Source organism: Rhinolophus hipposideros (assembly GCF_964194185.1).
Source record: "Rhinolophus hipposideros genome assembly, chromosome: 15".
In the NCBI taxonomy this organism is placed as follows: domain Eukaryota; kingdom Metazoa; phylum Chordata; class Mammalia; order Chiroptera; family Rhinolophidae; genus Rhinolophus; species Rhinolophus hipposideros.
Window position 1 is genome coordinate 29,565,122 of NC_138061.1, and position 11,524 is coordinate 29,576,645.

At 47.9% G+C, this 11,524-nt stretch overlaps 1 protein-coding gene across 1 annotated transcript; it reads right to left on the minus strand.

Moving 5' to 3' along the window:
• Positions 1-4,671: 4,671 nt before the first annotated feature.
• On the minus strand, positions 4,672-10,725 carry HHEX (hematopoietically expressed homeobox). Its single transcript, XM_081074067.1, has 4 exons — positions 10,221-10,725; positions 7,882-8,060; positions 7,582-7,632; positions 4,672-5,760 (listed from the first exon to the last, which is right to left on the minus strand). Exons 1-4 carry the CDS (start codon positions 10,579-10,581, stop codon positions 5,542-5,544), a joined length of 810 nt encoding a protein of 269 aa, XP_080930193.1. The 5' UTR covers positions 10,582-10,725; the 3' UTR covers positions 4,672-5,541.
• Positions 10,726-11,524: the final 799 nt, after the last annotated feature.

The following is an 11,524-nucleotide window of genomic DNA, read 5'->3' on the forward strand; positions in this document are numbered from 1 at the left end:
GTCCTACTTAATCCCTGCCCTCTTTCACCTCGAGGTCTGTGAACACTATCATTCCTCTCCCTGGAACAGCATTCCATTTCCTTTTCTGTGTGTGAGGAGCCTCTGGAAAGCTCTGCCACGGCATGCTGTGCCTGCTCCTTACTGCAGCAGCTCCACTAGCCCCAGTGCTACTGAGAGCTTGACCCCTAAGCAGACAAGTACTATTACTCTTCTATGATCATTACCACTATTTTTGCTTATCCTCATCCAAAGGGGAAATAAAGCTACAGAACTGCCCTTGGAAGGATGGGGCAGTGTATCAGGACTCCAACAATATCTCCCTCAAACTTTGAATTTCCAAACGAAAGCTGAAATTTTCTATGTCTTTGAAGAAAATCTTGGCCCTAATTGTGATGTCTGAAGAGTTGAGACTCGTCACTATCTATTCTTCGTGGGGAAATAAACTGAATGAGGAAGAGGAATCTTGAGATGGGCAGAGGGGAGGAGAAAGGGAATGAATAAAAAGAAGTGAGATGAGGAAGAACGAAGGGGATAATTCAACTATAAGAAAAATATAAACAAGGTTCCTGGAGACAAACTCCATAGGCATTTCTCTTCCGGTAAGTATCAATGAATGGGGGGGGGGGAGGGCGGGTGTTACCGTTAACCCTTTCTTGTAGCAGTCTTTACAGAGTGATGAGAGTCTTTTTTTTAATATTTAAGATTTTGAAAGATACCAAACTCCTCTTCCAAATTAGAAAAGACTCTAATGGATAGAAAATAGGGTGAAAAAAAAATTTTTTAAGTGATAATTTGTCTCATTGGCTTTTATATGGAAAACAGCTTGAAATTGGCAGTGACTTTTTTCTTTTTTTAAAGTAGCTACACAGGATAGGGTTCAGCCACCTCGAAAATGTCTCGCTACCGCCGGAAGCTCCAAAGTCAAGATCCTCCGCAGACAGGAAATGCCTTTGCCAGCTCCAAGGTCTCCTCCCGCAGCCCTCTCTATTGTCTGGAAAGATTTGTGTACATCCGACTTTGGAGGTCCCCCCGCCTGCAACTGCGAATCTGAGCGCTGCCGCAGAATGAAGGAATCTGTAGGGGCTTTTTAGCCTGGTGGCTAACACTCGGTGCCCACTGTGTGCCAGGTATTGATACCTCTTCTCAGTTGAGCTGCTTACCTCCCTGAGGAACTGAGGCTCGAATTCATGTTTCCCAACGCCCCCAACCAGTGAGGGAGGGATAGGGGACTGTCTGCCTTACTTCCAGCCCTGCTCTGACCCACAAAGGTGTGATTCCTGAGAGAGGGTTCCCCACAGCCCATCTAAATGGGTAACTGCTATTCTGTAGACCTTGGATCTTGATATTGTGGTGGGTGGGAGGGAATCTCCAAAGTACTTGCCATCTGAATTCAACAATACCAAAAAAATGTCTCAAGGGACAAAATTAGATTAGACAAGGACAGGGTCCAGCAAGAATTTCATGAAATCCAAAGGGATGAAAAGTAAATGTTAAGACATCTGATTAGTTTTACTACAAGATACAAAACTCCTAACCATTTAGGAGCATCCTTGGCGATTGCTTGTTTTTCCACATTCTTTTCCATGTTGTCAGTAGTCACATAAATATCACCTCCAATCACATTGATTATTAGATTGGAAAAAATCAAAAGGGTGAGCTTTTGAGTTCTGGTCATCCCCAAGGCAGTATAACTGAAATAGGAATTTTGGTAAGTATGGTCTATCCCCAGCAAAATGCATTTCCCCCAAGTCCAAATACATTTTCTTGAATCCCTGCCCTGCCCCCATTAACTAAAATGAATATTCACAGCAATGAAACCACAAAAAAAAAAAAAGTTGTCAGAAATGTTGAGAGAATAGGTACTTTCACTATCAGAGATGGTTTCCTCTTTTCCCACAAGATGTCTTATCAGCTTTCACCCTGAGAAAACTATAAAAACTAAGAAAAAGAAACCTATACAATGGTTCTTTAAATAAAATACTCCACAACAGGCTAGTTATCCCTAAAAGTGATGTTGTTTAAAGAGTCAAAGTACATCATCCAACAAAATCAATATCCTATTAAGTTAGAAAGGGTTCTGAATATCAAAGACCAACAAACTGAATAACTTAAAATATAAGTACATGACCCAGGGGATTAATCACACACTGTCATGGTGAAATTAGGGCAATTCTTCCAATCATTAACGTTTTGCTTACAAAAATGTGCTTTTCTGTTTGACTTTCTGCTAAATGATAACCGTTTTCAAGTTGAATCTCCTGATAAAAAGAGTTAAAAACAAGACAGGAGTTGTGCTGTAAAGGTCATACATGCTGCTTCAACATGAAGTAGCCAAAAGACAAACAAATGAAAAATGCCTGGATTGTAGGAAGAATTTGTAAATATTCATTGGCAATCTGCAACAGGGCACTTTAGACAACAGTTAATGCCAACCTGTATCCTGAGAACACTGTACTTCCTCCAGTTAACACACTCTTGATTCTTAAGGACATGTTCAGATTCAGAATATGAGCAACTTGAAGAGAGTTAGGAATAGCTTTAAATGGGAAAACAGCCTGGTTTCAAGGATTGTCTACTTTAAAGCCAGATTTCACCCCTCAACTGTTCTAGTGTCCATCAACACATAAGCCTACATTTCTCTGCTTGATAGTCATGATATAGTTATTCTCAAGAATAAACATTAACCAGAGGTTATCTCCAGGAGCAAAACACACACACAGTGACTTCATGATTGCTTTAATTCAATATTAGGCCCACAAACCTCCCATTCTTTCAAACTCTGATACAGACAGTCCCATTTTCAAACGAGACTGATTACGACCTTTGAAACCTTGATGTAACCTGTCAGGCAGGGTCAGGGAGCGTGGAGCCTGCAGCTGATGGGAAAGGAGACCCTCCCACTAGATGTCTACTGTGAGCTCCAACATTGAGGAGACACAGAGAATAGGGGGAACAATAATGATAAAGAGCTTGAATAAGTTGGGAATTTGGAGGCTAGAAGGGGTCATGTAGATCAACTAGACCATTTTCGTTCTACAGATGAGACAATTGAGACAAAGAACTAAAACTCCAACCCAAACGTGTAAACTTCCAGGCTTATGCACACCTCTCTGCTTAAGGACCCAGTACTAATTTTCTCAGGAATCTAAATTCACAGGCAAGTCCAGGGGCCTTCTTGGACTCTAACGAGCCAGAAAGCGACAACCCCGTAAGAGCAATGACACTTCCACTCTGTCTTCACCTGAGTGCCCATATCTGGGGAGTCACAGCCCTGGTCAGTCAGGCCAAGGTCAGAGTCATTCCTTCACAGGACCTCAACCAGGAGGCGCCCAGCTCCACAAATACACTGTTTCCCTGAAAATAAGACCTAGTCAGACAAACAGCTCTTATTATATATAAGACCTTATGTTATAAGGTCTTATATAATATAATGTAATATAATATAAAATATAACACTGGGTCTTATATTCATTTTTGCTCCAAAAGACGCATTACATTGGATTGTCCGGCTAGGTCTTATTTTTGGGGAAACAGGGTAGAGGCGTCCCTGGAGGCACAAGCTAGAGAAGATTTCTGGGCTTCTCCCCTCACAGGTCTCTCATTTTCCTGGAACATCAGGGACCTGGTGGTCCAGCCAGGCAAGCAGCTAGATGAGGATAGCAATACCTGGGCGGGCGGAAAGCTCAGCCCACCTCAGCCAACCCTTCCTGTCAGCCCCATACCCTCCCTGACCTCAGCACTTTCATTCTCCCTCATCTCACAATACCCCTTCCCCAACCCTGCTTCCTCTCCTCAAGAGAGGGAGCCATGAAACCCTGGCTCCCACCACCCTGGATACGCCCTGCTTCCCTCTCCCTCCCTGAGTCCTCCCAGCCTCCATCAGGAGTTAGTCACCTGAGGGACGCAGGTGGGGAGGGAGAAACGCAGGCCCACCTGCTTCTGCTTCTCCCACAGGAGCACCTCCGAACAGTGGTTCTCAGAACAAAGCCTCCCCACACCCCTCCAACCACTTTGACGTCACCTGAGCACTAGTTAGAAGTGCCAATTCCCTGTCACACCCCAGCCCTAACCAAATCGGAAACTCTGGGGCTTGGGCCGGCACGGCGTCCCAGCAAGCTCTGCAGGTGATTCTGAAGCTCAGAGGCGTGAGACCCTGTGTCATCTCCAACTACCTCCCGCTCCCACCGGCCAGGGCCTCCCACCCCCCCAAGCAGGACCCCCTCCCCGCCCCCGCCCCGGTTCGGCTGACGCAGTGTTGACTCACGCCGGTCAAGGACAGCGGCAGGGCCAGCCCGGCGGGCCAGGCGAATCGATGGGGCTCTTCCCGCCGCCTGGCGCTCCCGGGGCTCCGACCTGCCGAGCTCGGGGTCTGCGGGCCGGAGCGTTCCCCGCTGCCCCAGGCGCACACACCCCCAGCTACCTGCAAACACCGGGGAAAGGTACAAACATACCTTCCAGGTGCCCTCCCACCGGCGGCGGCCCAGAACCGCGCTCCCGGGGCGCTCAGGGCTGCGGGAGCCCCAGCGAGACGAGACGCACCACCTGAGGGTCCAGCGCCGACCCGCCGGCGCCCAGCGCCCAGCGCCACGCCAGGCGGCCGGAGGCAGCGCTGGGAGAAGAGGTGTGGGCTTGTTTTAAGCAAAGCAGGCGGGGTCTGAAGAAGTCAGTCGTCCCACCGATGGATTTCTTTTATATGCAATTTACTCATTAAAAAGAAAACATTCTGGACATGTTTTTTACAGTGAACAATTATATATATACACATATAAACAGTTTGATATAAAACACAGTATCTACAATCTACGTACATTAATCCGCTACTTCTAATTAATCGGTGATTATTTTTAGTCACCACTGCGTCAGTTTCTCTGCTTGAATTGGACGGTACTATCCTTAACACCTTAGTCAAACGGGTATTAAGTGATAGTACAAAACATGCATTTAAGAATATCAACTATTATCTCTGACAAAAAGCACACACACATCCTAGAGACAAGAGCTCCGACCCACTTTTGAATTTAAAGCAGCAGTATAAGAATGTAATATAAAAGTCAAGACTGTTTCCTTTTAAAATAGTTCCAAGACTGCCTTAAATAATAGCCCCTTTCCCAGTCAGACCTCCACATTTGGGTTGCTCTATGCTTTTCCATTAAGGGAGATGAAGATACAGATTATAGAAAAGTTATTCAAGAAGATCCTATTAAAATCTTTAAAGTTATAACTTAAAAATTTAACAAAAAAGTTCAAAATTACTTTTCATAAATAGAAAAACACAATTTACTTTTTTAAAAAAGGGGTGAATTTAATTAGCAAAAAATCCCTTTATCATACAACCTAAAATCAATATATAAACTATTTCTTAAGTAGAAATTAAGGTTTCAATGTGAGTTTGTTATGTAAGCAGTGCACCAAATGTCTGGTTTCTGGAATACCAGAAAATTAATTCCATTTCTCATATAGTTTTCCAGTTCGCCTTATGGAAATTTTCGGTAGCAAGTATTCCCAGCTCCAATTTTCTGACCGTGCCAATGTCAGTGGTCATCATCCAGCGTTAAAATAGCCTTTATCACCCTCAATGTCCACTTCCTGATCAGAATCCTCTGAAATCTCTGATTCAAGGTCTTCCTGAGAGGCAGGGGAAGGCGAACATTGAGAGCTATCCAAAGCACCTTTATTCTGTTCACTGGGCACGTCTGGCCTCTGGTCACAGGGATCGTCCAAACTTTCCAGTTCTTCCTTTTTATTGCTTTGAGGGTTCTCCTGATTGGAGGATGAAAATGAAGATAGACAGGATCATGAAATACGGAAAGGATGAGACACAAATCAAAATGTCTTCTCACCATCTTTTTGATTTTTAATTTATCAACTGCTTTCAGCTATAATCTTTATCCAGAAAATACATACTTCTTTCTCACTTTGGAAGAAGTTTTTGTCATATCAGAGAAAAATTATACTCTTGCCAAGTTAGAACAACCAATCACAAATATAACTGTAAATGTATTATGTCAAATGAACACTTAACTCCAGCCCAAATCCATGATCTCAAGATTCTTAAAAGTTTAGGGGGAAAAAGAAATTAGATCACTGCAGATACACATATCTTCATTCTTCAAATATTTAAATCTTGCCAATTAACAGAGCCTTGTAGACATTTTTAAAATGTGAATATTAAATAGTAACGATAAAGTTTCAGAATTATTAGATTGAATCCTTTTTCATCCATTTTCTGGAATAAGTTTGTAAACACATAAACCCATAAATATGTGTAGCAGGTTACAAAATCATGGCAAAGAAATAGAGAACTGGAAGAATGTTGCCAACTGAAAAGGGAAACAACTACAACTTACTTAAAATCTGGGAAAAATTTCTGGAAAATATTCCCACATTATATAGGAACCACTACTTAAAGTCCCTAGTAAACTGCAGTAATGTTTTGACCAAGAACTAAATGGGTTAGTGAATTTTTAATCATGTGTTTGTCTAAAATGGACAAAAACACTATATAGAAATATTGTGATACACTGCTAAGGTTTCTTTTTTAAAGCACTATAGAATAATAGATTCTCCAGGCTTGCAACTATGTAACAAGTATATGCACAAGGTCAGCAATTGAGAGGGAACCTGAAAATTTTTAAGTCGTGTCAGAATAATGAAATCATGGAAATTTTATTTCCTGCTTCAAAATGTTCTTTATGACACCATTTTGCTTTTAATGAACAAGGTTTACGATCACTAAATTTAAAAATGCAAATTAAAAAAATGCATACTGCTCTCAATTTCCCCACTCATATTGTTTCAAAAATATTTTACTTACTATAAACTGTACATATACTGGCAAATGAACAATTCATCAATTGTCAGATAAATTTGGAGAAGATATCCAGATTAGGACATCAAAAACAAATCTTTAAGTCAATAGAGTGTCTTTTAAAACTGAATTAGCCTTTACTTTTTATCACATATTGCGTAACAAGGTCATTGGAAGAAAGACTGTTAGAAAGTTTAAGCTACTTTCCAAACAGGCTTGGATATTCCCTTACATGTTTTTATATTCATTTTAAGAGCATGCATTAGATGGAAAATAATTGTTAAACTCTTTGATATTTAATTCTTCTAAAAAACAGTGCAAACAAGACTTAAAGGTGTTTATTTCCTTATATTTACCCTTGAGCTCTGCCTGGTTTTATTATGGCTGTGTAAATAAAAGAAACAATTTTCTCCCAAAGATAACTGCTTAAGTCATTTACTGTCAATTACTTTATCTTTCCTGCGTTAATTAGATAAACAACATATGGGGTTTATAAAACAATTAGCCAGGAGTTTTACTAGCCAGTGTGTGAAAACCCAAGCATAATTGATATAGGAACTGCATTAGGTGCTTTTAGCATTACTGCCACCTGAGCAACTCATCCTGAATTTCAGCAGAACTATTTGCCTTTTTAATCAAGGTGAAGAGGTTAAATAGTCTCTCAAATGACTTTTGCATACAACCTATAACAGGCCTCGCACTGAGATAACATGATAAAAATATTTATTTCCATAGAAACAGTGGATACTGTGGATTTATTTCCATGTGGATACCTGTTTTAGTCTTCGCCATTTAGCGCGACGATTCTGAAACCAGGTTTTGACCTACAGGAAAAAGAGAAAGAAAACTTGCCACCTGCCCAGAATCTGGAAGGAACTGGAGAGGAAGGGCGAAGCAGACCCCAGGGACTTAGGGAGGAGGGGCGCAGCAGATCCCGGGCGGTGGAGCAGACCAGCGCTCCAGGAGTTGGACAGCGCGGTGCGACCAAGCCAAAGTCTACAGTGGCTCCACGTCTTTCTTCAGCTCTGAGACCCCCGCCCCGAGAGCCAGCCCCGTGCCATCGGCGCGCTCACCTGTCTCTCGCTAAGTTGTAGCATCTTGGCCAGACGCTTCCTCTCCGGCGGGGAGAGGTATTTCTGGCTCTCGAACTTCTTCTCCAGCTCTATAGTCTGATCGTTGGAGAACCTCACCTGGCCGCCTTTCCTTTTATGCAGAGGCCTCTGCAAGAACGGGCTCCAGAGCAGGGGTTTGCCTGCGGCAAGAGCGGTGATCAGTGATGGCTCTGGAGCAGCCTGGCCGACCCTAGACCTACCTGGCTCTGGGGGTGACAAAGGGGATAGGGGACGCAGGAGGACACTCAACCGGGCACGTTCACATACATCCACCGACACAAGTATCCAACACACTGCCAACGATACACATACATGCCCAGACACACAGAAACACCCAAATTCACACACTTACACTGCATATGCATAGACCACACACACACACACACACACACACATGCACACACATACACATCACACCCACAGCTAGATACAAACATACAAATTTTTGATCACCAAAAGAACACCCATTATGGGTTGAGCTTAAAATACCATGACTTCTTTAACCAGTCGCTCTCGAATTTATCCACAATTTTTTGCAACTCTAAGTCATTTCCCACGGTGAACGACACTTTCCAAATACCGTGAATGTGTGTATGTCGGGGAGGAGCCTGGCAGTTACACTGCCAAGGTGTTTGGAGCCTCTGGCCGGCGGCCGGAACCGGACCGGGGATCCACGATCCAGGCTACGCGGGAAGCCCTTGAGCCCCGACTCTGGCGTTAGGCCGCGCGTGGAGCTTCCAATCCTGGCTCCAGGGCGCCGCGGCCTCCTCTGATTTCACACCCGGCCCGCGGGGGCGGCCAGTTAAAGCCACCCCGTGGGCTATGGCAACATTTCCGTCAATGTGTTTCCTGTTGGTCTATCTCGAAAAACCCTTTGCTTCCTCCTGCGCAGTCCCAGCAGTAACCCAAGGAAATCCAGAGCGCGCTCAGTGAAAACGTTCGCCCCTAGGCTCGGCCCGGCTGAGGGTCCAGCAAGCCAACAGGGCCACGCCAGGGACGCAGCACCAGTCCAAGGCTGGCATCAAAACTACAATATAACTTTAAAAAAAAATAACTAACATATAATTCACCGCCTCAGTCTAACAACTGAGAAAGGAAGGTGGAAGACTGAGCCAGAAGCCAACCATCATGATATTAAAATGTCAATTAATTAAAATAGTATTGTCTTCAGGGTCTCTGCAAAAGCTGCCAATAACAAAGAGTAGATTTAAAACCCTGGTGGCCCAATGCAAGAAGCCCCCATTTCCTTATTTACCCCAGGGCTTCAGATGCCGGAGGCGCCAAGGGCCACCCCGAGCGCGGATCAAGGGTGCCTTACGTCTTAGGCCGCACAATGGGAGGAGTGGGGGTTGCGGGGGTGTCAAGCCCAGCAAATTCTGTACGTCCAATATCCGCGCTGCCCTTCCTACTCCAAATACGTGTCCGACAGTCCGTCGGTCCGTGAGTCTAGAGGCCTGCACCTAAACACTTTGAAAGCTGGCATTGTTTTTTTTTGTGTGTTTTTTTTTTCGAGATTTTGCTTACGTCAGGCTTCAGACTGGTGCAAAACAGCCTCAAAAAAAAAAAAAAGGAAGCAACTGGTTATTTTAGCTGCCATAAAGTCACATCCCACACAGAGGAAATGAACAATATCAGAAAAACGGATCCCGGCTATCAGAAGTCGAGTGTTTCCTGAATATGTCTGTATTGAGGATGTCGATAAAATAATCAGCAGCGTGCACTACTCCGGGGGAAGGGTCTGCTTCACGCAGCCAGGAAAACACTTAACAGCTTCTGAAACCAGATTTACTCCTATCGAGAACTCAAGATTTCCTGTATGAACGGAAAGGGTCAGGCTCTTGCACTACACATGCTTGTTGAACCCGGTCCAGCCCCGTAACCACCCCGGCCCCGCAGCGCTCCTTGCCCTGCAGGGGCCAGCCCGGGGCGCCTTGGCACTCCCCTCCTCGTCCCTCCAGCTAAGGGGACCTCACCCCGGGCGACACGCGCGCCCCAGGACTGCCTTCCGTAGCCAGCCCCAGCGGCAGCGCCCGAGGTCTCGCGCCGGCCCTGGAGCCCCGACGACTGCAAGGTGCAGGAAAACCAATCTGAGTCATGGTGCGGTCAGCCCAGCCGCGCGCTGCCGGGGCCCGCGTCTCTGTGCCCGCGCGCGCTCGAGAACCGCTTCTCAATCGCTTTTCCCACAACTTTCTATTACCTCCCTCTCCGCCCCCGCCGCCTCCGGGGCGCTGCCACCTGCCGGGTGGCGCCTTCCTCGCCGCTGCCTCGGCTCGGCCCCGCCATGACCCCGGCCGCCTTACCCAGAGGGTCGTGGCGGAGCAGGGCGTGCGTGTAGTCGTTCACCGTCCGCGGGAAGGGGTACAGAGGGCCCCCGAAGCCGCCGGGTCCATAGGCTGCGGCCAGAGCGGCGGCGGAGTGGTGCGAGAAGGCGGGGTGGATCGGCGTGGGTTCGTACACCGGGGTCCGGTAGGAGGACACGAGGCTGGTGAAGGAAGAGTTGGGGGACGGCAGCGTGGGGGTAGGGGTGGGCGCGGCTGGCCCGCGGCCCAGGATGTCCTCGATGTAGAACGGCGTCGGGTGCGCGGGCTGCAGCAGCGGCGTGGGCGCGTACAGCGGCACCCCCACGGCGCCCGCCGCCGGGCCGGGGTGCGGATACTGCATGGCTCCGCTGCGCTGCGGCCCCTGCGAGAGCTGCCCGTCCGCTCGCCGGCGCTACATTTATCCGCGCTCCGCGCTCCCGGCGATAGGCTTTGCGGCCCGCGGGGTGGGGCCGCGCTCTCTGGCCCCTTCCTGCCGCCGGGCCCTGCGGCCAATGGCGCGGAGCCCCGGGAGCCGCCTCCCGCCCCCACCCTTGGCCCGCCCCCGCCGGCCGAGCTCCCCGCCTCCCTGACGCGCTAGCTCCCTGCCTCCCCGGACCCTGCGTCCCGGTGCCCGGCTGACGCCGTCGGTCGGGGCTCCCGGCACCCTGGCCCGGACGCCCTCGTAGGAAGCCCAGGGCGCGCTCGTCGGGGGACACGAGAAAGCAGCTGCCGGCAACACGAACTCCAGCAGTCCTAGCTCCAGCTGAGAGGCATTTATGCCGAAACTCGGGGTCACTGATCCAGGACGCGGCCCACAGTGGCGGCAGCCGGTCCCAAGCGAGGAATAGCTGGACTCGACCTGGCAGGCATAGAGGCCACGGGCAGGGCCGCACCTCCCGGGTCGGCGCGCTCCCGAAGTAAAGGGGGCACTGACTGTTGCCCGGGGCGCCTCTGGAGTTAGTAGAGGGAGGGAGTGACTTGGGGTCCTGGGGCAGCTCCAAGGAGAGAGATCCACGGTCCTTAGCTGCGTTCCAGTGGGGAAAGGACGACTAGGCTTGAGGTGCTCGGGACGGTTAGCCGCTCCAGCCCGATTCATCTGTGAGCCCCCGAATTTAGCCACTTCCCTGGGGACACTGGCAGAAAGAAGCCTCTTCGGGCAGGAATCAAGGGAAGGCCTGGGTCCTATGGCTCCAGGCAGAAGCTGTCCAGTCTTCTCCGACCCAATGGGGGCTGCTGCATGTCTCCTGTCCCCGGGTCCTAGGGGTCGCAGCTGTGCGCAGCCCGCTTTCCCGTTTTGCACGTGT

Bases quoted from the DNA above. Each gene is read 5' to 3' on its own strand.
- HHEX (XM_081074067.1), bottom strand. From the start codon at position 10,581: ATGCAGTATCCGCACCCCGGCCCGGCGGCGGGCGCCGTGGGGGTGCCG. The intron at 8,061-10,220 runs GTAAGGCGGCCG...CTCTTGCCGCAG, and splicing joins GCTCCGCCACGACCCTCTGG to GCAAACCCCTGCTCTGGAGC. The intron at 7,633-7,881 runs GTGAGCGCGCCG...TTTTTCCTGTAG, and splicing joins TACAACTTAGCGAGAGACAG to GTCAAAACCTGGTTTCAGAA.